Source organism: Pseudophryne corroboree, chromosome 2, assembly GCF_028390025.1.
Source record: "Pseudophryne corroboree isolate aPseCor3 chromosome 2, aPseCor3.hap2, whole genome shotgun sequence".
In the NCBI taxonomy this organism is placed as follows: Eukaryota; Metazoa; Chordata; class Amphibia; order Anura; family Myobatrachidae; genus Pseudophryne; species Pseudophryne corroboree.
In genome coordinates, this window is record NC_086445.1 from 249,430,834 (window position 1) to 249,458,468 (window position 27,635).

Genomic DNA, 27,635 nt, shown 5'->3' on the forward strand with positions numbered 1-27,635 from the left:
CCTAGAACAATAACGCCGAAGCTTCTTGTTGAGACGAGAGGCCATCATGTCTATTTGGGGTAGACCCCAAAGATCTGTTACCTCCTTGAACACCTCCGGATGGAGGCCCCACTCTCCCGGATGGAGATCGTGTCTGCTGAGGAAGTCTGCTTCCCAGTTGTCTACTCCCGGAATGAAGATGGCTGACAGCGCTAACGCATGCTTTTCCGTCCAGGGGAGTATTCTTGTGACCTCTGACATCGCCACTCTGCTCTTCGTTCCGCCCTGTCGGTTTATGTAAGCCACTGTTGTTACGTTCTCCGACTGTACTTGAATGGCCTGGTTTCTTAGAAGAGGGGCCGCCTGAAGAAGACCATTGTAGATGGCTCTTATTTCCAGAATGTTGATTGGCAGGCTGGCTTCTAGGCTTGACCATCTTCCCTGGAAGGTCACCCCTTGAGTGACTGCTCCCCAGCACCGGAGGCTCGCATCCGTCGTTAGCAGGACCCAGTCCTGAATTCCGAACCTGCGGCCCTCCAGCAGGTGAGGCAATTGGAGCCACCATAGGAGTGAAATCCTCACCCTTGGCGATAGACAAATTCTCTGATGCATGTGGAGGTGAGATCCCGACCACTTGTCCAGGAGATCTAGTTGGAAGGTCCGAGCATGAAACCTCCCATACTGGAGAGCCTCGTAAGAGGCCACCATCTTTCCCAATAGGCGAATGCATTGATGAACCGACACCCGGGGTGGCTTCAAGACATCCCGGACCATGGATTGGATCACCAACGCCTTGTCCCGCGGAAGAAACACCCGCTGTACTTCCGCATCCAGGATCATTCCCAGAAACGACAATCTCCGGGCTGGTTCCAAATGTGACTTTGGAAAATTCAGAATCCACCCATGACTCTGAAGCAGCCGTGTTGTAAGAACAATGGATTGCCGCAACCTTTCCCTGGACGATGCCTTTATCAGGAGATCGTCCAGATAAGGAATGATGTTCACACCCTGTTTTCGGAGTAGCATCATCATCTCCGCCATCACCTTGGTAAACACCCTCGGTGCCATGGAGAGGCCGAACGGCAGAGCCTGGAACTGAAAATGACAGTCCAGCAATGCGAATCAGAGTTATGCCTGATGCGGCAGCCAGATTGGAATGTGAAGGTATGCATCCTTGATATCCAGGGATACCAGGAATTCCCCCTCTTCCAGACCTGCTATCACCGCCCTGAGAGACTCCATCTTGAACTTGAACTCCTTTAGAAAGGGGTTCAAAGATTTTAGATTCAGGATGGGCCTGACCGAACCATCCGGTTTCGGTACCACGAAAAGGTTCGAATAGTAACCCTTTGCCATCATGTGCGGCGGTACTGGCACAATGACCTGTGCCTCTACCAGTCGTTGAACAGCCTCCTGTAGTACTGTGCTGTCCTCCAACAGAGTTGGCAAGCCCGGCTTGAAAAACTGATGAGGAGGGAGACTTTGAAATTCCAGCCTGTATCCCTGAGAGACAATATCCACCACCCAGGGATCCAGGCCGGAGGAGACCCAGATATGACTGAACAGCCTGAGTTTCGCCCCCACGGGCCCCACCTCCGGGCCGTCCCGTCCACTGTCATGCGGAGGACTTAGGGGTACCCGAAGCAGGCTTTTGTTCTTGGGAACCTGCAGTGGCAGGCTTCTTGGACTTAACCTTACCTTCCCTGAAGAAGGAACCGGGAGACTTGGCCTTTCTGGGCTTGTTGGGCCGAAAGGACTGCTGCGAAGCTGAGGAGAAGGATCTCTTCGGAGCAGGAGCTGCTGAGGGAAGATACGGAGACTAACCCGCAGTAGCGGTAGATATCCACGCATCCAGGGCTTCCCCAAAGAGAGCTTGACCTGTATAGGGTAGCGACTCCACACTCTTCTGGATTCCGCGTCGGCCGAGCACTGGCGGAGCCACAGTCCCCAACAAGCTGAAACAGACATGGAAGAAATTCCCGCAGCCATGGAACCCAGGTCTTTCATAGATTCCACCATGAAACCTGCAGAATCATGAATGTTACGCAAATGCAATGCAACGTCATCCCTACCCATCGTATCCAAATCCTCCATCAAGGCAGCCACCATTTCACTATAGCCTTAGCAATCAATGCACTAACAATAGTGGGACATAAGATGGCCCCTGAAGCAGTGTACACTGACTTCAGAGTATTATCAATTTTTCTATCAGCCGGCTCCTTTAAAGCAGTAGATCCCGGTACCAGTAAAACCACCTTCTTCGAGAGTCTGGATACAGATGTGTCAACAATAGGCGTTTTTTCCCACTTTTTCCTATCCTCAGGGAAAGGAAAAGCTACCAGAACCCTTTTAGGGATCTGAATTTTCTTTTCAGGATTCAACCAGGCCTTTTCAAATATAGCATTCAGCTCTTTTGACACAGAGAAGGTTAGCGAAGCTTTCTTGTTTTCAGTGAAGAAAGCCTCCCCAACCTGCTCAGGTGTGGTATCATTAACATTTAACACATCCCTGATCGCCTCTATCAACAGCTGCACCCCCCTTGCAAGAGATGCGGACCCCCGCAACACATCCCCATCCCCATCTGTAGTGTCAGAATCGGTATCCGTGTCGTCTTGTGTTACCTGCACAAGCGCACGTTTGTGGGGATATATAGCGGGGTGATCCGAGGTACCTGACAAGGGCCACACAGCCATAGAGGACTGTAAGACCTGGGTTGCCGACTCATTACTGGTAACCCTGTCAGAAATCTGGGAAATCCAAGTGCCGATAGAGGAAAACCACTCTGGTTCCCTTGCTGGAATCTGTGCCGAACCAGTGCTAACCTGATTGCATGGAATGGGATCATCCTGGGAGGATAAATCCTCTGCAGCATATGACACTGTATCCCTGCACAACGCTGCTAGTGACCACCAAACACACCACACACACACACACACACACACACACACACACACACACACACACACACACACACACACACACAATGGGGTAAGACAGAGTTTCCCCCTCAAGAATGGCAAGAGAGAGACAGAGATTGGAGCCAACCCACACCAGCGCTTTCTAAACTAAGAGACACCTCTTACCAGCGCTGACTTGTGCTCCTTAATAGGACACACAGTCAAGAATTCAGCCTCTCCCCCTTCTACAACCCCCTGGTACCGGTAAAGTAACTGGAGCTGCTGTGGAGTGGATAATGATCTTCCTTCAGCTTGCAGCATGGAGGAAAATGGCGCTGGAACGCTGCAGGTCCGCTCTGAGGAGAAGCTCCGCCCCCTTCACGGCGCTGTCTTCCCGCTCAACAGTGTTTAAGTTTTGGTCTGAGGAGTTGTGCTGCTGGATCTTTGGGGCCCGACAGGCTTACTGACCAAGTGTGAGGCGTAAGTGCTGGCCCAGGGTGCCCCTCACAGCGCCACACAGTGTGCCTCTGGTTACCATCCGGGAGCGCGGTTAATACCGCGCTCCCACCCCTGTTGCCGCCACTTCACACCGGCCCCCCGCTTGCTAGGGGGGTCGGTGACTAACTCACCACATTCTTCAGCTCTGTAAGGGGTCGCGGCATGCTGCTGGGGTGTGCGGTGCCTCTGCTGCGGAGACCAATCAGCCCCTCTGGAGCTCGGTGTCCAGTCAGTGGAGTCAGTGGCTCAGACCCCGCAGGGCGGACACTGCTCCCCCCCTTAGTCCCAAGCTGCAGGGAGGCTGTTGCCAGCAGTCTCACTGTAAAATAAAAAACTCTAAAGTAAACTTTTTCCAGGAAAGCTCAGGAGAGCTCTCCTAGCTGTGACCGGCTTCTCCGGGCACAAGTTCTAAACTGAGTCTGGTAGGAGGGGCATAGAGGGAGGAGCCAGCCCACACTCTTAAACTCTTAAAGGGCCAATGGCTCCTGGTGGACCCGTCTATACCCCATGGTACTAATGTGGACCCCAGCATCCTCTAGGACGTTAGAGAAATTAATATTAATAAATAATAAATCACCCAAATGTGTGTTTCAGTCCCTGAAACTTAACATCAATGGAATCGATTTTAATTGATTTAGATTTTATATTGATCAAAATCGAGCTTTCGTAAATTTCCCGAGGTGACTATTATATTTTCTTTCACATTGAACATAAAAATGTAAGCTGAATAATGGTATTTCTTTCAGAAGCAGAGTTCTGTGAAGAATCGGGAGCAGCGGATGACAGCCTGCAGACCAATGAGGGACAGGTAGAGGTATCAGGGACCAGTGGTTACATCGTGCATTCACACCATGCTCACTCCGGCCACTCACACAGTGCAGCAGGAGGAGGCATTGCTGAATTTGTATGGATGGTTCTACTTGGAGATGGGATACACAACTTTACAGATGGTTTGTCTATAGGTGAGGCACCACTAATAAGTAATACCCTCTCCGACCTTTAGTCTACCAAGTAATTATGTAAAACTATTTTTGACTGACTGCTTCAGTTCTACTAAGGTAGAAGAACGGTAAATCCAGTAGGAAGTTTTTAAGGACACTATGTATAGTAATTTACCATTTCTGTGTGCAGATGTCTCTTGTGCATAAGAAGCCGCTGGTAATGCTCATGACGGCCTTACATTCAATATTTCAATTTGTCTCTAAAAAATATTGGCAGGGAAATGTTACCATTACAAGTACTGCTAGGCATGAGTAACTCCTGAGCCACGCACATGGGTCCATCCTGGCTCTAGTAGTAAGGGAATGGGGGTGTTCATCTAAACAATGTTGATGGGTCTGTAGCCCCAGAACTGCATATTATAAAGAGCTGCTCAGATGGCCCAGCCGGTGACTCTCATTCTGGTGACTGCCCTTGCGTTTCAGTGATGGCATTTGACAGTAGGGAACTTATTAGTATTGAGCAATTTAACAATAACAGTCCTAACATTTTCAAGAACTGTTAATATTTCCACGCAGAAAGACACACCTGTTAATAATGAGCTTATTATCAGTGGATGTTATTATCAGTGGATGTTATTATCAGTGGATGTCTATCTTTGCTAAGCTCAGATATGGAGAAGATGTAATGTTTCCTGCTTCCTGTAGGTGCCGCCTTTTCTGCTGGCTTCTCTAGTGGCCTCAGCACCACAGTAGCAGTCTTTTGCCACGAGCTGCCTCATGAACTTGGTGAGTGATGCATATAATAAACAGGTATGGGAACTACTATTTGTAATGCCTGGGTCTAAGGGCTTGTCTTCTGTAGTTGGAACGTTGAGCCTCAAATACACTAAAGTTCAAAAATATTCCCTGCCATTCTCCTACACAAAAAGTTGTGCTTCTCAAAGTAATAAATAAATAAATAATTGTAAATATACATATATATACTCACTGAACATATTAATATTAGTGTAGTTGATTTGTAAGACACCTTGGGGTTCTTCAGTGCTACATAAGGAGCATGGGAGAAAAATAATTTCACATCTACAGATCATTGTCACGTGTCCTTCTTTCTTGCCTTGCTACTTCTCATGGCTGCTGCTGCCACCACCTTACCCAACCCTGGGCCCAGCATTGAAAAACCTGGGCAAAGCAATGCACTGGGGTCCCTACCCACCCAGTCATAGGAATAAAAAATAAATAAATCCTAAAGTACCCCTCCCGAGTCCCGTCTCTCCACATGCTTCCATACAGTGAATGGCTGTCAGCACTCTTTGCTGGAGAGCTCCAACCATCCACCAATCAGCAAGCTGACAGCCATTTGCTGTCTTGCTGGATGCAAGTAGAGAATGCTGCACTCTGATTGGTGGATAGCTCCAGCCATCCACTAATAAGCAAGCAGACAGCCATTCAGTGTCAGGCAGGCAGGTAGAGAATGTTGCCTGGCTGCCCTGAATGGGTGTAATTCACAATCAGAACGGCCAGGCAGCATTCTCTACCTGCTTCCCAAGAAGCTCCGGAGCCTCCAGCATGGGAGGCAGAAATCGTGGGGCCCTGGGCATTTGCCCAGTGTGCCTATACGTTAACATGACCCTGCCTGGGCCCCATGCATTCCCCACTATATACTTACACTCATCTATCCACCTGAACACTTCCCTTAAGCTTTGTACCTCTAATCCCTCCAACCATATTAGCAGATCGATTTTATTTATTTTTTGTTCATTAAAGTGGCAATTTATTTAAGTGTAAAACCCTCAGTAAATAGCATCAGGGGCAACCACATCAATGCACATCAAAATTGTTCAGCTCAGGTTGACAAATGTACTTAGTTTTATATTTTCCCAAATCAGATCCACCAAGCTGTTGGAAGTAATGTTTTTAGAGATGTTCCAATGCGTGCTTGTACTGTATAAGGTGGCCATGCATTTTGTCAATGAGTCCCCATGTACAATTTTTTAAATTCAATAATTTTTATTGATTTTCCATTTTTTCAAATAAACAAAGAGACAAAGCACTAAAACATAAACATTACCTAAACTTAAGGAATACGCAGATTCCCATCACTAGCAATTTCCAATTATAACATTAGAGATGTGCAGGCTTAAGTTCCAAAGCATATATCTATAAATTCTAAGAAGTGTCACGGGTCATCGTATGGTATTCAGGCACATTACATAGAATCGCCTATATTAATGAAACATATTTATGCAACACTACACACAGCATTAAATACAGGCATAGGAGTGGCTGGTCACGGGCGCCAGGGAACAACACACAAGAAGGAGAGGCATCTCTCTCGGTGCAGATCTACTTTCGACAGTCTCATTCAAGCCCCCTGGTACATATCTTAATACACTACACACCTGGGTCTTGGACACACAGTGGCAAGTAATCAAGCACTCCGGTTCATCGATTGCGGGGAGTCAAGCCATCTACCCCACAGGTCTTGATATTTTTTCCTTGCTTTCCTGGCTAAATATACATATTTCTCATGAGCGGCCGTATCATTAACAAGCGAAACCCAGGACTGCAATGTGGGAGCCTCTTTGGCCAACCAGAGTCTGGCAGTACACACCTTGGCCAAGCCACAAAGATTAATTACGTAACGTCTGGCTGGGGGATCTAGAGCATCCTCCTCCATAGCTGATAGCACACATGTCACTGGGGAGCACACAGATGATAGAATTCCAGTCGACACCAGGGCGTTAATAACACCAGACCAGAATATAGCTATCTTGGGGCAACGCCAAAGAGTGTGCCAGAAATCTGCATCTAAATTGTCACATTTAGAACATCTGGTGGAGTGAGTACCCCCTATGCGGCATAATCGCACTGGTGTCATATATGTATAATAAACAGTTGGGTTTGTTGATATCTAGTGGTGGTGGTAGATAGTCGTGGAGAGCCTAGAACAGACTCCCATATCTCATCAGAAACGAAACCCAGATCAGATTCCCACTTATTCCTAAGAAGGAATAGCGGGTCAGAGTAGTGAGGCCGAAGTATAGTTGTATAGATATTGGATACCAAATGTCGATTCCCCAGATTCTGTAAAAGGGACTTGACTGGGGAGTCAATAATCTTTGTAGGGGTATCGGGAAACTGTGCGTTAATCGCATGTCTCAATTGCAGGTAACGGTAGAAATTAGAAGAGGGTATAATGTACTCCTGTTGGAGCTGCTGGAAGGATTTCAATAACGCCATTATACAAGTGACCCAGGGATGTCACACCCCAGGTTGCAGCGAGGCCAATTCTGGGAAACTAAGGACATTGTCCAATGGAGTATCTGGGTCTATACCTTGGCCTAATAAGATAACATGTACTTGCTTCCAGAGCCGGCCCTAACCAATATGATGCCCTAGGCAAGATTTTGGCTGGTGCCCCCTAGCACCACCGCTGGTTCTGCCTCTGACCTTGCACGTCTTTCCCAGCACCATCACCCCTCACCCATAGCAGTCCTTGTACCCCCTATATTTTAAATAGGAACAGTTCGCACATTTGACGCACAGCCCAAAAAGGAGCATCTTCTTGCATTATTAATGCCCTTATACACATAATGACACACATAGTGCCCCCTACACATTTGCTGCACATTATTAGTGCCCCTATACGCATAATGACACACATACAGTAGTACCCTGTTACACATATGTTGCACATTATTAATTAATTTTTACATGACACACATAATGCTCCTTACACATATTCTGAACACTACTGCACAACCAACCCACTCACATGCACACAGCACTCACACTTCCACTAACACTGTGACCTCTGCCTCTGCTTGGATACAGATGTGTCCTCACAAATCTTGCATCAATGCTAACGTCGGGCACCTTTTTTTAATTAAAATGCATCTCATTTTGCATTGCTATGTGGCTAGGATGCACAAGCAGCTTCTGCTGATTAAACTGATATGCAGCATGCCTATATACTGTGTGAGACTGTGGCTGTATCTGCATATGAAATGCTACATACAGAATATAGGCATGCCGCATATCATTTTAATCAGCAGAAGCTGATGATGCCCCTAGGCATATCAAATGCCCTAGGCAATTGCCTAGTTTGCCTATGCCTATGGCCGGCTCTGCTTGCTTCCATACAAGAATGGCCTGTTTTATTATAGGGATCTTGGACAATCTAAAGTTCCCACAGAGAAGCATTTGTAGGGGAGTGCCATTAGGGTACTCCTGTAGAAGCATTTGTGAGTGTATAATGAGGGTATCGGAGTACCAACTGTGCAACGTAGTAATAGAATTTAAAAATAGGGAGAGCTAAACCTCCCAGCAATCTTGGTCTGGACAAGATGTCAAGCCTCAACCGTGCTCTCCTGCTGGCCCAGATCAGGGAAGATAGCAGACTATCAATCTGTTTGAATATTTTTAAGCCAATATATATAGGGGATTGCTGGAGGACGTAGAGAAGCTTAGGTAAATACATAATTTTCACCAAGTTGACCCTACCAGTAACCGTCAGAGGCAAAGTCCCCCAAACCTTGACCTTCGAGCTAAGATACTCAATTTGCGGCAAAATATTAAGAGAAACATAGGTAGAGGGATCATTCGACACTCATACTCCTAGGTATTTGAAAGAATCTACCCATTTAAGCGGGGTATGGTTCAATGGGGCTACCGGGACTGGACCCCTAAGTGGAGTAATGGTAGACTTATCCCAGTTAATTTTGAGCCCAGAGTCGTGGCCATAGGTATTTATCAAATCGAGGAGTTTAGGCATAGAGGAAACATAATCATCAACAAATAATAGCAGGTCATCAGCGTATAGTGCTATCCTGTCCTCTTGTGCGCCCACTTTAATACCCACAATGTCTTGAGTAGCTCTAATCAAACATGCCAAAGGCTCAATGGTGAACAGGGTTGGGGAAAGAGGGCAGCCTTGTCTCGTTCCCCTAGACAGGGGGAAGGAGTGCGACACATACCCGTTCACGGAGACTCTGGCCATGGGCAGGAAATATAATAACTTAACATAGCTGATAAAGTTGGGGCCCAGGCCAAATCTACTCATTGTTTCCCATAGGAAGGCCCACTCCACCGAATCGAAGGCCTTTGCGGCATCTAAGGAGGCTATAACGGAAGAGCAGGCTTCCCCCCGAGTAACCTGGAAATGAGTGAACAGGCATCTTAAATTAACAGCAGTGGATTTACCAGGCATAAAACCTGTTTGGTCAGGGTGAATGATTTGGGTTATAACCTGATTAAGTCTGGAGGCCAGAACCTTGGCTAAGATTTTAATATCAGTGGGCAGTAGGGAAATAGGACGGTATGATTCAACCCTCTTGGGGTCTTTATCAGGCTTAGGAATCACTATGATTAATGCCTCCGCCATAGACGGGGGGAGCATGTTTTGGGCAAAGAGTGTGTTGAATAAGGTAAGCAATTGTGGGGCAAAAAATTTAGCGTGTTTCTTATACAAACAATTCTGATGGAATGCCATCAAGGCCAGAGGCCTTACCATCAGGGGAGGCAGAGATCGCCACCTCAATCTCCTCTAGTGATAAAGGAGCATCAAGAAGAGCTCTGACTTAACTGGAAACACAGGGCAGTTGAATTCCATTTAAATAATCACACAGTTCTATCAGGGAACAGGTCAATTTGGAACTATACAGCGCCCGATAGAATGAAACGAATTCCGCTACAATCTGGGGGGTGTGGTCTAGGACTGTCCTGGCTGAATTCACAACCTCCACTACTGTATGAGAGGATTGGTCCCCTTTTGCAAGATTAGCCAAATAAGAACTCAGTCTGTCCCCAGTAGCATATTGGACATACGAGGAGAAGAGAAGCCTGTGCTGGGTTTTCCCCCCACAGATATTCCTTCCATTCACCCTGAGCATGGAGCCAAGCCAGCTTAGAGGTATCAAAACCGTCTTGCAAATATACCAACTCTGAAGCATCAACCCGAGCCTCCAGCTCAGCTTCACATTTTCTAAAGGAGTATTTAAGACTTCCCACCCTCTTGATCAAAGTCCCTCTCAGAGAAGCCTTAAAGGTGTCCCAGAGCAGAGACACATCGGGGGTGTCTCCATGCAGAGCAAAGAATACTAGCCAGCTAGCCTCCAGTTCTGATCCCTCACCCATATGCGTCAGCCAAAAAGGGTTAAATCGCCACACTGCCTGTCCCCGCTGCCAATCTAAGTCAATATGCAACGATATAGGGGAGTGATCCAAAATACCACTAGTTTCATATTTAACATCACAAACTTTGGGCACAAGCTCCCGGGAGAGGAGAGCCATGTCTATCCGAGAGAAGGAAGAGTGTGAGTGTGAAAAACACGAATATTGCCTCAAATCGGGATATTTCAATCTCCAGGGATCAACCAAACCCAGCTCAGAGACAGTGTCTGCAAACGGAGATCGCTTTGGCTGAGGGTTGGAGGATTCCGCAGACAGCCTATCCATCCCATAGTTCAAGACATTATTAAAGTCACCCATACAGATAACAGCTACCCCAGGGGATGCAGCGATAAAAGCAGACGCCTTTTTAAGTACGTCATGCGAGTATGGAGGGGGCACATATACAGCCAGCAACAATAGGGGGACGGAATTAATTTTACCTTTTAGGAACACACATCTATCCCACTGATCTGTTTGTACACTATCAAGCGAAAAGGGAACAGATTTTTTTAATTGGGATCGACACTCCCTGGGACACTGCAGTATGCATGGAATGGAAAGCCCAGCCCACCCATGGCCTTTTAAGAGACATCATTTTAGTACCCACTAAGTGAGTTTCCATCAAGCAGGTTATATCAGATGCATAATGCTTGATCTGTCGAAGTACTAGGGGTCGCTTAATTTTGTCGTTGATCCCCGCACATTCCACGACAGAAATCTAACCAAAGCCATAACAAAGCATCATGTTAATAAAGCAGATCACCCACGACCAGCCAACTCCAGCACACATCAGGAAAAATATGCCCATTAGTAGTTGTGACACAAGCATATCAGGAACAAGCACATTGCACATCAGGAAATGAGAACAAAACAATAACATTATCCTAAAGTAACCCCCACCCCATATACCACTTAAAACCTGCAGCATACCTGGTTCCCTTAACGAACAAAACTTCCTAAACGCTAACAGTAACGACTAAGGCATAAAATACCGTTACATGTTCTACCAGTAGAAAACAAAACCAAAATCCATTATCCCAAAATCCAAAAGGGGGCCAAGAATGTAATGACCTTAAGGCAGGAGAAACTCCCAGCTAAGGTCAGAATCCCCCTTAGGCCACCACACCAACCCCAACTGGATAGAATTTCTGGGATCATACAGCGGAACAAGCACCCATAACATAGAGCATAACAATAATACAGAAGCATCAAGTAGTACTCTCCCCGTCTACACATGGCCATATGACCTCAGCGATGACTTGCATGGAGCCGCAGAAAGCCTTTACAGACCCGGCAGGGCAACGCAGCACAAGACACCAACAGGAAAAAAAAACCTCCCTCCTGAAATCACATTTATATATACCGCAATAGGTAATCAGGGAGCATTATACTTGCTAGTAGAGAAACTGAGTGCAAGAGTTCAATCAGCGGCTAACGCCCGCCGAGCCGGAAAGCGTCTGTCTAGCCACACCGATGCTTCGCGGGGAGTCATGAAGAATTTAGTTTCTCCATCTGAAACCACCCGCATTTTAGACGGGAAGAGCATAGCATAGGGGATATTCAGTTCTCGCAGCCTGCGTTTCACAGGGACAAAATGAGCTCTGTCTTTTTCAACGTCTATAGCAAAATCTGGAAAAACTGAAATCGGAGAGCCGTTCCACTTGAGAGGACCCTTAGTGCGGGCCAGTTTCAAAATCACATCCCTATCACGATAATGAAGGAGCTTGGCTATGAATGTACGGGAGGGGCGCCCCCGGAGGTAATGGACGCATGGGGACTCTGTGAGCGCGCTCCACTGCAAAATGTGAGGTAAACTCCTCCGCTCCAAACGAACCCAACAGCCAGCAATCAAGAAAGTTTTCGGGGGAGGCACCCTCCTCTTTCTCAGGCAGGCCGACGAAGCAGACATTGTTCCGCCGCAATCTCCCCTCCATATCCGTCATCTTCTTGTGCACCTCCGTCATTTGGGACTCCAGAGCAGTGGTACGTCTACCAAGCGGTGACACCGTGTCTTCCAGTGTGGAAATGGGAGTTTCAACTTCACCGACCCTTTCCCGCACCTGCTGAAGGTCTTGGTGTATAATGGAAAGGTCCGCCTGGACCTGACCGATCCTGTCGGCCAAGCGGGTTTCGCTGGCAGTGACTGCTTCCAGTACTTTCTGTAAGGCAGCGTCCGTAGCTTCAACGGATGAGGAGCTATTGGAAGGCGACGGTGGTGGCGGAAACTAGGCCGATTGTGCCTACTTCCCACGTTGGGACCGCGCCGGAGTGTTCCTGGCATATTTCTCTAATTTCGCTGCGGCCGCAGTGTTCTGGTGCTAACCATCATAGCCTGCTGATGGCGGGAATCCGAGAAATGCAATATATCAAAAGTGTGCGGTTGCTGCCCGCAGGGCAATATAGTATATCAAAACTGTCCAGTCGCTGCCTGCGAGTAGGTGTAGTATATCAAAACTGACCAGTGATTGCCTGTGAAAGTAGAGATATATCAGAAGCCTCCAGTCACTGCGTGTCCCGGAAGGTAAGCCGCAGCAGGGTATTCCTCAGCATAGGAATCGCATGCAGCATGTATTATGTGTGAACATGCCCTATAGCTGCCTGCCCTTCCGAGCCCCAGGGGATCCCAGGGTGTGAGACACTGAGACAGAGCAACAAGTAGGCCCTCCAGGGGTTAATGCAGTATGGTTCTCAGCCCCAATGTAAATCAAAGCAGAGCAGGACCGCACTGATAATATAGAGAGGGAATACAGTCCTAAACAGCCCACCTATGCTGTACACCTCCTCCCCAGCAGCAGAGTTCAGGAGGCTAATAAGGGAGCCGGAGATCAAAGGCTGGAGCCGCGGGAGTGAAGGAGGATAGCGGCGGCGGGACACGTGTCAGTGCCACAGCAGGAGACCCCGCGGACACGCACCCGGGCAGAGGTAGGAGGAACGCTCACCGGAGCCTCCCTGGCTTTGGTATCGCACAGGGGGAACAGCTGAAGCAGATGTAGGCAGCGTGTAGCGTACGAGGCGGCGGCAAAGCTCCAGCGCGGAGAGACGGCGTCCCACGTGACCCAGCAGGTCCAGGATCCCCGTACACAGGAACGGTCCGGCCGCAGCAGGAGAGGGATGAACTGATCCCAGAGTAGCACAGGGGCACCTCCACACCTTCACCCAGGTATTGGGGCGGTTTTCGGGCCCAGGGGGGGACACAGGATGGGGCAACAGGATCTAGATGCTGGAGAGTCACACAGCCTGTGTGCTACTCCATGTCCGCCGAAGCCACGCCCCCCATGTACAATTTTGAATAAATAATAACTTTGTATAATTGTAGAGATTGAGAATTGAATGTACTAAATATATCTGATGAGCACATTTTGTCACTGTATTCCTTTAGATTTGCGGTCTCTCTTCACTGCAGTGTTAGATGGTGCCTGTTCTTGTTGCTTTGTGAATGACTGACATTTCTTTCCTAGGTGATTTTGCAGTCTTGCTGCAGACTGGTGTGCCAGTGAGGAGGGTCCTGTTATTCAGCCTTGTATCAGCATTTCTGTCATACCTGGGTATGATGGTTGGAGCAGTAGCCAGCCAGAGCTCAGCTCAGGTCACTCCCTGGATATTTTCTGCTACTGCTGGAATATTTCTATATGTGGCACTTGTAGATATGGTACGTCAGTGTTATTTCTGTGATAATTTAGTGTCCTATATTGTGATATTATTAGTTGGGCTTCCTTGTGCACCTGGCAGTGGTGGTACTACACCTCTGCTTCACTGTACATGGTCTGGACCAATGCTTGCTCAGTGGTGCTGGGGTCCCACCATCTGCAAAGAGAACATGGATGGGGAGGAGGGATCACCATTCCCAAGCCCTTCCGCAGATTTTGCTATGGGGCCCTACAACACACTGTTCCCATCTCTGGTCATCTCTTCCATCTCCATTTTACTGACACTGTAATCTCTGAACTCTAATTATACCGCATATGTAGGGGCTTAATTCAGAGCTGCACACAGGTTGGCCGCATTGCCATAAATAAAATGCAGCTCTTTGCCCATATTCAGAGATGGCTGCATCTATGAGACCTCCCCACCTCCATGCATCTGCTTTTAAAAGTATCTATCATCCCTATGAGCCCATATTTTATTTAGCCCAATAACTGGTATCTGACATCCGTATCCACTACTCTATATAACTACTAATACATAGGTGCATTGCGACCATTATGGGGACGTGTAAGTGCCTGTTACTGCGATGCCGTACACCAGGCCTGGCCAATATGTGGCTTTTCAGCTGTTGTGAAACTACAAGTCTCTGCTATTAGGGGATACTAAAACTGTGTCAGGGCATAATGGGATATGTAGTTTCACAACATCTGGAGAACCACAGGTTGGCCAGGCCTGCCATACACCATCCAGATGGCTCCATCGGCCAGTCTGTGCTAACATAGGGCTACTCAGAAGGTCAGTGTTCATCAGCATACATCTGAGTCAGTCCCTCAGTGTGCAACCTTCTAACTGCCAAACACAGTAACAGTTAAACACTACTATTAATCAGAGAGAGACCACTTGTTTTTAGCACAGGCCTGTGGTTCTCAATCCTAGGCACCCTTGAATTGGTGGTCCAGGACCAATTCAAATTATTTGTGGTCAACGTAATAAGCAAAACCAGTGCTGATGGCTGTCAGTCATAACATATGTGGACAAACAGAAGGGAATCCTGTCCCTCACCACACAATTTGACATATAAACACGATTTATTTAATTTAATATTTCTTTCAGAATTTCTCAGTAAGAAACTTTTGACCTAGAGGTGTCGTAAAATAAATTCTGATGCTCTTGGTCAGGGATGGGGAACCTTTGACCCTCCAGCTGTTGTTGAACTACACATCCCAGCATGCCCTGCTACAGTTCTGCTATTTGGCCATGCTAAAACTGCTGCAGGGCATGCTGGGGTGTGTAGTTCAACAACAGCTGGAGGGCCGAAGGTTCCCCACCCCTGCTCTAGGGCATCATGATTCAAATAAAAGGTTTGGGAACCACTGCCATAGGCCATTGATGCCTCCACTTACCTAATATACCCCGCATAATGCCCACTCATATAAAGTACCTCTGTGTGCCTTTTCTGAACCCGAGCTACCTTGAAGCACCCATTATACCTCATCCTTGCCTTCTCCCCAAGAATTAAAGTAGCCAAAAAAAGAGAACTGCAGTATATTATATGTATGTTCAGTGATGAAGCCACCTATTATCTTCAGAGATGTGTTCTCACTCCAAACAGAAGTGGATAACTAGTGCTGGTGACTGTCATAATCATCAGTCCGGTAATTGCTATGACTATTAGCAAGCATATACGAGTCACCGGGCGGTGATGCATCTGTTCAGTTACACAAACACCCTCTTATTGTTTTGGCACATATTAAACCGCCTTATCCCTCCACTGTCCAGGCACAATTGTCAGATGTGAGAAAATTTATATGTGCCTTTGTGTCTGTGGGGATGTGCAGTGCAAATGTGGATTTTGTGTGGCACACATCATGCATCAGGACCACAGTCTTTAATAGCAGTAGGACATGTTATTCAACTAACCAGATCCAACCCTTATTTCCCCAATTATACAGTATATCTTTCTGGAGGACTCTAATTACAGGCAGTGGCACCGAGACAGGGGGGAGAGGGTACAAATTACCTGGGCTCAGGTCTGATGGAGGGGCTCATGTCCACGCCTCCTGTGATTAGGCCATGCCCCTTGAAAAGTACCTGGATCCAGACAGGCTCTCTGCTGTCCTGGCTGGGAGGCATGCCGTGCCCCTGGAATGGGTGTTTCTTATGTGATAGACACGCCTCCAAAGAGGTGTGGCCATGGCCCCAGCATGTTGTGGTCAGACCCCCTCTAGGGGGAACAAGGGGGCCCAGGATTTCTCTTGGCAGCCCTGATTACAGGTATGGTTTTTAAATTAGTGCCACTGCTTAAGTTAACATATGCTACTTGGGGTTTCAATTGCTTCTGGATGTATGGCTGTATTCTAAAGTACAGACTATTTAGTCCAGAGGTTCTCAAATGTGGTCCTCAAGGCACCCCAACAGTCCAGTTTTTAAGTTTATCCATGCTTGGCCACCTGTGAATTAATTAGTACCTCAGTCAATTTGAATTAATTAGCTATGGTGAGCCATAGATATTTAGTCATTAAATCTGTAATGTTGTTTATACTTATTTTCATCTTCAGGGTCCATAGTTCTCCACAGGGGAGACAGTAGGGTGTTGGTGGTGGTAAGGACCGGGCACCAAATAGTTAAAGATTTAGGTATCCCAGGATGCTCCAGTCCCTCCCCCTCTATACCCCACCCACAGCACTTCAGTATTGTTTTGGTGCCGGCAAGAGGAGGCCGGTTCACCATCAAGTTTTATTTTAGGGTTTATTATTTTTCTTTTTTACTTCAGGACTGAGCACAGTGCTAGACAGTCCCCTGGACACTGGTGTTGCTACTCCATCACCCCCCGTCAGCGCCAAAACTCTGGCCCCAGGTCTGGTACTTCCAGCAGGGTTGCCTGGGAGCGCAGCTAGCACGGCTCCGCAGGAGAACCCCGGACTACAGCTGGCACAGGGTGGGGACAGGTAAGGTGGGTTCCCCACAATCCTACCTCCGGTCTCAGGAGACAGACCGAAGGGGCTGATGTGGACAACGGTTCGTCCAGGACACCACTAGGCCGTGATGGCTAATTATACTGGTACAGGGCTACATTAAATGAGGCCAGGGTACCTGTGGTTTATGTCAGCATAGGCTAGGTCAGCCCCCACCCTGCGGCCCCTCCCCAGCTCAGAGTGCCATTCCACTGCAGTCTTCCTTCTACTGAGCAGCTCCTCTCTCACCCTCCTCAGTGACCTACTGTAAGGGACGCCCAATTTTATATTGGAATGGGCATGATTAGAATTTGTATTATTCTGAGTGGTGTATTGATGTTTCAGTGTATTGTACAAATTAAATGTGTTTGCATGTCAAATGGTTTGGAAGCTAATTGCCTTGCTAGTGTTTCCTTATATACACCAGGAGTCCAGAGACAAAATTATAATGGCCCTGGAATTCTCTATGAAGTCATGATTAAAGTGTTGGGGCAGGGTCTGTTGGATATACAATCCAAGGAAGACACCATGGGGTATATTTACAAAGATTCGTGTTTTTGCCGTTTTGAAGGGTGTTTGATCTCGAATGGTATCAGGCGCATTTTACTGCAACTTTTTGAATCCTGATACGGTCATTCACTAAGCTGCCGACTTTTCACAATTCGTATTTTCCGATGTCGATGTGATTCGTAATGTCAGGCAGTGTTTTACGGGAGTGATGAGTAAAACACTGCCTGACAAAACACAAGGAATCCCTGCCGGATCTGTGAGAGCCAAGCAGGGCTTCATTGTGTACCTTAAAAAGGTGTTTAAAGTCTTTAAAATTCTGAAAAAAAAATGCGTGGGGTCCCCCCTCCTAAGCACAACCAGCCTCGGGCTCTTTGAGCCGGTCCTGGTTGACAAAATATGGGGAAAAAAATGACAGGGGTTCCCCCATATTTCATCAACCAGCACCGGGCTCTGCGCCTGGTCCTGGTTCCAAAAATACGGGGCACAAAAAGCGTAGGGGTCCCCCGTATTTTTAAAACCAGCACCGGGCTCCACTAGCCAGGTACATAATGCCACAGCCGGGGGACACTTTTATAGTGGTCCCTGCGGCCCTGGCATTACATACCCAACTAGTCACCCCTGGCCTGGGTACCCTGGAGGAGTGGGAACCCCTTAAATCAAGGGGTACCCCCCCATCCAGCCACCCAAGGGCCAGGGGTGAAGCCAGAGGCTGTCCCCCCCCATCCAAGGGCGGCGGATGGGGGGCTGATAGCCAAGTGTAAAAAATGTGAATATTGTTTTTAGTAGCAGTACTACAAGTCCCAGCAAGCCTCCCCCGCAAGCTGGTACTTGGAGAACCACAAGTACCAGCATGCGGTGGGCCGCTGGCACCTGTAGTACTACTACTAAAAAAATACCCCCCAAAAAACAGGACACGCACACCATGAAAGTATAAGTTTATTACATACATGCACACCTCCATACATACATACTTACCTATGTTCCCACGAGGCTCGGTCCTCTTCTCCATGTAGAATCCTTGGGGGACCTGTGAAAAAAATTATACTCACATAATCCAGTGTAGATTCTGTCCTTTGTATAATCCACGTACTTGGCAAAACAAAAAAATGGAAACCCGACCACGCACTGAAAGGGGTCCCATGTTTACACATGGGACCCCTTTCCCCGACTGCCAGGACCCCCCCTGACTCCTGTCAAAGAGGGTCCCTTCAGCCAATCAGGGAGCGCCACGTCGTGGCACTCTCCTGATTGGCTGTGTGCTCCTGTAGTGTCTGTGAGGCAGCACACGGCAGAGATACAATGTAGAGCCTATGCGCTCCATTGTATCCAATGGTGGGAACTTTGCGGTCAGCGGTTGACCGAAAATAACCTCACCGCTGACCGCAAAGTTCCCACCATTGGATACAATGGAGCGCATAGGCGCTACATTGTATCTCTGCCGTGTGCTGCCTCACAGACACTACAGGAGCACACAGCCAATCAGGAGAGTGCCACGACGTGGCGCTTCCTGATTGGCTGAAGGGACCCTCTTTGACAGGAGTCAGGGGGGGTCCTGGCAGTCGGGGAAAGGGGTCCCATGTGTAAACATGGGACCCCTTTCAGTGCGTGGTCGGGTTTCCATTTTTTTGTTTTGCCAAGTACGTGGATTATACAAAGGACAGAATCTACACTGGATTATGTGAGTATAATTTTTTTCACAGGTCCCCCAAGGATTCTACAAGGAGAAGAGGACCGAGCCTCGTGGGAACATAGGTAAGTATGTATGTATGTATGTATGGAGGTGTGCATGTATGTAATAAACTTATACTTTCACGGTGTGTGTGTCCTGTTTTTTTGGGGGTATTTTTTTAGTAGTAGTAGTACAGGTACCAGCGGCCCAGGTTTTCCACCGCATGTGGTTCTCCAAGTACCAGCTTGCGGGGGAGGCTTGCTGGTACTTGTAGTACTGCTACTAAAAACAATATTCACATTTTTTACACTTGGCTATCAGCCCCCCATCCGCCGCCCTTGGATGGGGGGGACAGCCTCGGGCTTCACCCCTGGCTCTTGGGTGGCTGGAGGGGGGGGGACCCCTTGATTTAAGGGGTTCCCACTCCTCCAGGGTACCCTGGCCAGGGGTGACTAGTTGGGTATGTAATGCCAGGGCCGCAGGGACCACTATAAAAGTGTCCCCCGGCTGTGGCATTATGTACCTGGCCAGTGGAGCCCGGTGCTGGTTTTAAAAATACGGGGGACCCCTACGCTTTTTGTCCCCAGTATTTTTGGAACCAGGACCAGGTGCAGAGCCCGGTGCTGGTTGATGAAATATGGGGGAACCCCTGTAATTTCCCCCCCCCATATTTTGTCAACCAGGACCGGCTCAAAGAGCCCGAGGCTGGTTGTGCTTAGGAGGGGGGACCCCACGCAATTTTTTTTCCACTTTTGACACTAAACACACCCTTTCCCATAGATAACCATGCACAGATCTCACTGATCCGTGCATGGTTATCCAAACTCGACTGGAAAAAGCAGGTCTATTTTTTTCCTGCTTTTTTTTAACGAATCGAAAAAAAATAGACCCGCACTTGAGCACTCAGAGACTAACACCCAAATACGAATGAATAGTGAATACCCGTATTGTATGAAATAACAGCCGCGTTTGACCGATGGTCTATTCAGTCGTATTTCAGAACTTTGCCAATCAAACCATTACAAATAGACCAGACACTGCAGAGTTTTCTGCTTAGTGAATTCCCGGATTGGGAGTTAGAAAAAAAAACACAAATCGTCAAAACTCGGATTTTTAGTAAATACTGGCCCATGTCTATCAAGGTGTGAATTTTTCTGCCCGGAACTGCTAGAGTTTTTTGACTCAGTACTGCTTGGTATTCTTAGAGCATGTTGTAAACACTAGTCCAGACTGATTACAGGACCAGTTCACCAACTTCAAACAAGCAATTAAAGCTAAGGGAATCCACCCCTGCTAGAATGGATCAGAAACCCCAAAGTGTAAGCTGAGATTCATTCAAATCTGGGTTTGGAAAGGTTAAAAATGAATCCCAAGGCGGTGGGGCTGCGTGTTAATTGCAGTAGGTTTAAATATAGGAAACTCGCTATGCAAATTGTTTATTATCTTTGAGGTGGGTCAAGGAAACAACTTTGTCCTATACTGACACAGAAACCCGAAGCGGCCTCACTTCTACAGCATCCTGTACTGCAGGTGACTTGTACAGTGTGATTTCTCCCTATTTTTATTTCTTGAAATTGTATTAACTTGTGTGACTATTTAAACTATTATATTCTTGTAACCTTTTTTGTAACTATAAGCTTTGAAGATTTTTTTTTAAATGAAATCCTGTCATTTTTAGCTCTGGTTTCTGTGTTTTTAACCCAAGAGCCCAAGTGGCCCGTGTTAACGATATATTTTTTAAGTATTAATAATTGTGTGTGCAAGTGAGAGCAGAAGCTCGCCCTGGGCGTGATCCCAGGCCTGGTTGGCCTAGCGAGAGGTACTTCTACTGGTGGCATTGATCGTTTTGATTTACCACGCATGCTGAGGTAACCGGAAAGGTGTCACGGGTGGTAATTCTCAGATTGGAGGATCGGCACGCCGGGAATCGTGACACCTACAGTAACTATTTTCACTCTGCAGCTAAAGTTCTCCGGGAATGCTGTGTCCAGTCTCAGTGAATACCTCTTCATGTAGCCAGGTTATACAGTGCTATTTCCTAACGACCACTACGGTCTGTATAGTTGATTTAAGGTGCATACACACTGGGTGTTTTTGCCCAGTGTGTATGCACAGCGATTATGTGAACATCGCTGGCAGGAAAATCGCTCAGTGCATCCACAGTGACCAATTTTCACCTTTCCCTGCGATGTTCACAGGGGTGAACCACTTTCCACAGTAGGAGACTGTGGAAAGTGGTTCACTCGGCTGGTAAAACTAATGTGTATGCACCTTTAGTGCCATTGCAATTCATTATATTATAATCTTCATTGACTGTGACTTGTGCTAGCTATGCTGTCTGATATCTTTCTACTGGTCAGTTTATACCTTTTATTTTGTTTCTTTCAACCCTATGAGCAGGTGTTTAGGGGTTTCTAATATTACGCAGCTACCTGAGTTTGTGAAATGTATCTTAGTACAGCCATTGTTTCACTCTCAGTACAGCCATTTTGTGTGTTTGTTCCACAATTTGTAGCTATGTCTAGCAAAGGCAGGGGTCACAAGGAGGCTGCTACACCTCTGTTGGTATCATGCAGGTCCTGTTCAGCGGGTTTCTCTCCTCAGGACATTATACAGGATGTTTATGTGCATCTTGCTGTATCCGGCCAGCTCCTCCAGCCCTGTGAGCTTCCTTTTCACAGTTTCTGGGTCAGATAGCATGCAGCCCCTGTGGTTGCTCCCTCTATGGAATTCTCCCAGCAGGTACATCCTGCTATGCCAGCCCCAGCTATGCCCCCTTCCTGGGTGGATGTGCTCTCTACCTCAGTGCAGAGTCTGGCTACTTACCTATACTGCTTTTCAGCAGATGTTACAGGGTGAAAGACCCTTGCTCACTAAACTCACTAGGCGTGCTAAACCCTCCTCTGTCTATGCAGCTTTCAGATTCTGAGGCAGAGGAGGCTGATGTCTCTCTCACTGAAGTCCCCCTCAGGGAAGGAGGAGCGTCAGTCTACCTTAGATGGGTCTATGTTAGTAAGAACTGTCAAATCTTTCCTTCATATTGAGGAGGAGGAGCCTGCTCCTCAACCAAAGAAATCCCAGCAATTTACGCGCCAGAATATAGGTAAAGCTGAATTACCTCAGTCTGCGCATGTTACAGAGCTCCTGCGTGAAGTTTGGTATACCCCTGGTAAAAAGTTTCAACTGCCAAGTGCCTGGCTTCCTTTTACCCTATTCCAGCAGCTGATTGTGCCAAGTGGTTGGTTCCCCCAGTGATGGATTCTCATGTGGCCCACCTGGTTAAAACCTCTGCTTTACCTATCGTTATGACATGTATCTTAAAGGAGATTGCGGATACGAGGATTGAAGCCTCTCTCTAATACATCTATTCCCTTACAGGAGCTATTACTCTGCCTGCTATGGCCGCTGCCTGGGTGGCCAAGGCTATTGAGTGATGGTCAGAGGCTCTGGAGGAAGGCCTTACCCCTGATGTTTCCCGGGAATATATCTCTCCAACATCACTCAAATCAGGGAGGCTACATCTTTCCTCGTTGAAGCAGTTCTAGATACTGGTCTCCTGGCGTTCAGGGCATCTGCTACTTCAGTGATAGTCTGCCGCATTCTCTGGCTCCGCTCATGGAAAGCAACAACAGATTCCAAGAAGGCCTTGGAATTGTTGCCTTACACTATCCTTTTAGGTACACAAATGGACAAAATCGTGGCTACGCTGGTGACCGCGAAGACTGCTTTCTTGCCCTCAGACTCTACTCCATGTTTCTGGTTGTCCACCTTTTGGTACTTTCGCCCTCAAGGCAAGACTAAAGGTCAGTCCTTTTCCAGACAGTCAACCTCTACAAAGAACACAAAGCCCAGAACCAAGCAGGACTCAGCCTGATGATGTGGCCCTCCTCCTGGTGGATCCCAGGGTAGGAGGCCGGCTTGTTCAGTTCACACAGTCCTGGCATCTAACCACCACAGATGCTTAGATGCAAGAAGTTGTCTCTTACAAGTACAGTGTCTCATTCCAGAGCCAACCCCCTCAGCAATTATTTTTTGTACAGGTCCCCCATCAGAACCAAGTAAGGATTTGGCATTCTAGTTGGTCATTCAGTCCCTACAGTGAACAGGGGTAATAGTGCCAATCCCTTGGTCACAATGCAGGGCAGGTTTCTACTCTACCTTGTTCCTGGTTCAGAAACCTAATGGGTCTCTTCGCCCAATTCTCAATCTCAAATCCCTCAACAGGTTTGTCAGGGTACTCGGGTTTTGTTGGAAACCTCCTACTTTATTGTCCTGGCTATAAAGCGTGGGGACTTTATGGTGTTCCTGGACATTCAGGATGCTTATCTGTTATCTTTCAGAAGCATTACCAATTTTGGGTACTACCCTTTGGTCTTTCTACTGCTCCCAGTCTTTAGCAAAATCATGGCAGTTATGGCGGCACAGTTGCATCACCAGACGATCAGAATAGTCCCATACCTGATCCTTGCACACTCTGCGAAGGTCCTTCACTGCCATCTGCAGCCTAAAAGTTATCCCTGACACCTTCGCAACAGATGCTGTATCTGGGAGCGCTCCTGGACTCTCAGGTCCAGAGGCTTTTTCTGCCAGCAGCCAAAATTTCAGCACTACAGCAATGACTATGCAAGTTGCTGCACAGTCATCGAGTGTTCATCCACTTTGCCATGCAAGTCTTCAGGTCCATGGTCTCCACCTTAGACATGGTAGAATATTCCCAGTTCCACTCCAGGCCCCTGCTATACCTGATCCTGTCCAAATGGAACAGACTACCACATCTAAATCAAGTCTCAGACAATGGTCCTCTCTCCAGAAGTTTGTCTGTCTCTAATGTTGTGACTTCTGACGGCGCACTTGGACAAAGGCTGTCTTATTTGGATTCTAGGTTGGGTCCTTCATACAACAGATGCCAGTCTCTGTGGAGGGGGCGGAGTGACCAGACAACACTCTTTTCAGAGCCTTTGGACTCCCGCAGAAAGTTGCTTAACAATTAACTTCCTGGAGCTATGAGCTGTCTACAGAGCCCTCCCTCTAGTACGGGACCTGCTCCATAGGTCTTCCAGCTTCTGGTGGACAAGTGGGACCTGTCGGATGTGGACCTCATTGCCTCATGACATGACAAGGTTCCCATGTATGGGTACAGTACACAAGAACCCAAGCAGCCTTCGTGGACGCCCTGACATTGAAATGGATCTTCCATCTGCCTCTCTTTGGTTTCTCTTCTTTTTTGTGAGTTCTTCAGAAGTTCGAGCAAAAAGGAGGCACCATCCTGTTGGTAGCTCTGGCCTGGTTCTCTGATCTTCAGATTCTCTCCATAGACTCTCCCTTTCCACTTTCACTATGATCAGATCTGCTGTCTTAAGGTCCCTGTCTACACCTGGACATAGCTCGTCTGTCTTTGACGGCGTGGCTCTTGAGTCAGCCCTCCTAAAGTCCAAAGGTTTCTCTCACTCTGTGGTCCAGACCATGCTAAGAGCGTGGAAGCTGGCCTCCGCCCATATCTATTACCGGGTGTGGCATAAATATTTGAATGCACAACGTTATGACCATCTGTTTTTTAGAGTTTCCAAAATCCTTGCCTTTCTTTAAGCTGGATTGGCTCTTGGACTCAGTCTGGCCTCCCTGAAATTGCACGTATCTGCTCTCTTAATATGGTTTCAGAGCAGAATTTTTCCACTGCTGGATGTTCGCACCTTTCTTCAGGGTTTTCCCTGTATTCAACGTCCCATTGTCCCTCCAGTGGCTCAGTGGGGGATTTGTCAGTGGTTCTTCAAGCACTTCAGGAGCCCCCGTTTGATCCCTTGGAATCAGTGGACCTCAAATGGCTAACAGCGTTGACTCTTTTACTTCTGGCTATTGCAGCTGCCCGAAGGGTGTCAGATTTGTGGGCGCTCTCCTGTCGCTCTCCCATTCTGATCTTTCATCACGACAGGGCTGTTCTTTGTACTTGTCTGGTTACCTTCCAAAGATGGGGTCCCGTTTCCACCTTAACAAATAAATTGTGGTACCGGCCTTCCACTCACTGGAACTCTTGGCAGGGGAGGCCTCCCTGGACGTGGTCTGGGCTCTCCGAATCTACGTTCATCATACCAGTTCCCTCTGGAAATCGGATTCCCTCTTTGTCCTTTACAGTTTCCACAAGAGAGGCTGACCTGCTGACAAACTGGCCTGATGACTTTGCATGACTATCGCACAGGCGTATATGCAGGCTGACCTTCCTGTGCCAGTTTAAGTCTCTTGGCGCATCTGCCGAATAATTGTACAAGGTGGCTACACGGTCTTCTATCAATACCTTTTCAGGTTTTATGCCTTTGATACTTTTGCCTCTCAGGATGCTTCATTTGGACGCCGGATTCTCCTCTCTGCTTAACGTCCCCTCCCTTGAACTGCTTTGGGACATCCCCATGTCTCCCCTGTGTAGCCCTATGGTCCCTGAAGAAGAAAAGGAGAGTTGATAGACTTACCTTTTTTTAACTCTTTAGCATCCATAGGGTCCACAGGGTGCCCACCCTGATGCACCTGGCTTCTGTGGGCTTCTTTCCTTGGTTACCGGCCCCCTTCTCTTGTCTTTAAGAGTGTGTTCTTGTGTGTACCAATTTTTCCTTCTCTCCTGATCCTGCATTGGGCTTGTTGACAAAACTACAAAACTGAATTGCCTGAGCTGTGGGTGGGGTATAGGGCCGAAGCATCCTAGGATACCTAAAACTTTAAGTATTTGCTGCCCTGGTCCTTACTACCACCTACACTCCATTGTCTCCCCTGTAGACCATAAGGACTTCGAAGAAAGAGAGTTAACAAAAGTCGACCATAACTCTCCTTATTTTGTTTCAGCACTATAGTAAATAGCATCTATAAATCTGTCCTATGTCTTCCTTATTATACACAGTGATCAACCCTAAGCATTACAGATCATAAATCGGATACCTGTATATGTGTTCTTTTATACAATATTGCATTGTTATTCTGCTAGAATTATATATGAAACCAGTATAACATTGTACCTTGTCTGTTTGTATTCAGCTTCCCCAAATGTTACATGGTGATACCTCGGATCTCTGCGAGGGAGTGGATTGCGTTCTCCACAGTGCCGGATTCCTGCTAGGATGTGGCATAATGCTGTGCATCGCTCTCTTCCAGGACCAGATGGTGTTGAATTTTTAGAAACTTGAGATGAAAATTTGAATGAATCACTTTACAGGGGCTGCTGTTGTCAGCCTTGGGTGTACTGAGAACATAACATCTTCCATCTTCCACCTATACCATATACAAGCTAGTATCATGCAATGTGTAGAAAGTGACTAAAGTAATTTTCCCTAAAAATACCTGTCTTCTCACATGAACAGGAAAACATATGTGTTTTATACATCATGTCAATCTCTCAAATCTAAAGGCCCGTACACACTGGTCGATATATCGGTCGTTCTCTTGTATGGCCGAATCGTCTGTGAACTCCGTCGTTTACAGACGTATCGCATCAGCCGCGCAGCACAGCCGACGGCCAATATATCTACCGATATATTGGCGCGTCGCTGTGTGTGTACGGGGCGGTCGGCCGACCGCCCGTACACATGCTGCGGCGGCCGGCGGTGATTGACAGCTGAACTGGGCGGGCTTGTGTACACGCCCGCCCAGTTCATGACGTCAGTCCCCGACGGATCGGGCAGTGTGTATGCACAGCACACTGCCCGATCCGTCCATAGATATATCTGCAGATCAATTGATCTGCAGATATATCTATTAGTGTTACCCACCTTAAGAGTAACCAAACCTCATTTTAAGTTATAAACTAGTTCATGTTCTGAGCACTCCATACAAAAAACACAATACTGTGTATTTATCCAAAATGTAGCTGTCATGCTTGAGTTTGATGAAAAACACTCAATATAAGTGGCAAGAAAAAAAAAGTGTATGTTTGTCTACTTATATATAAGAATAAAATTTTATATTTTGTGTTCATGTATTTATTTTACGCACAAATCATTTAAGTTTTATTATTAATTTTTTAAGAAGAATGCCATGCAGATTGTCTGTTTTGACAAAAACGAGATTTATGGTAAGAATTTACCGTTGTTAAATCTTTCTGCGAGGTACACTGGGCGCCACAGGGAATTACATTGGGGGTGTAGAGTAGGATCTTGATCCGAGGCACCAACAGGCTCAAAGCTTTGACTGTTCCCAGAATGCCTAGCACCGCTTCCTCTATAACCCCGCCTCCATGGACAGGAGCTCAGTTTTTGTTAACCAGTCCACTGCAGTAGCAGGCAAAAGAGACGACAACTGTTAATAGCCACATACACCACATTCTCACGACAGGAGAAATTGTGAGCGGCTAATGCCATACCAACCCAATGAAGCTAAGTGCATCAGGGTGGGC

The 27,635-nt window shown here is 47.3% G+C and overlaps 1 protein-coding gene across 7 annotated transcripts in view; it reads left to right on the forward strand.

The window, feature by feature from the left end:
* Positions 1–27,221, forward strand: part of SLC39A5 (solute carrier family 39 member 5) — a 126,249-nt gene extending 99,028 nt beyond the window's left edge. For all 7 annotated transcript variants that reach the window (XM_063952646.1, XM_063952645.1, XM_063952647.1 and 4 more), the window contains exons 10-13: positions 4,121–4,336; positions 5,021–5,101; positions 13,945–14,135; positions 26,282–27,221. In XM_063952646.1, the coding sequence (XP_063808716.1) occupies positions 4,121–4,336; positions 5,021–5,101; positions 13,945–14,135; positions 26,282–26,422 (629 nt within the window). In that variant the 3' untranslated portion in view covers positions 26,423–27,221. The remainder of the gene's footprint in view (positions 1–4,120; positions 4,337–5,020; positions 5,102–13,944; positions 14,136–26,281) is intronic.
* The last annotated feature ends 414 nt before the right edge of the window (positions 27,222–27,635 follow it).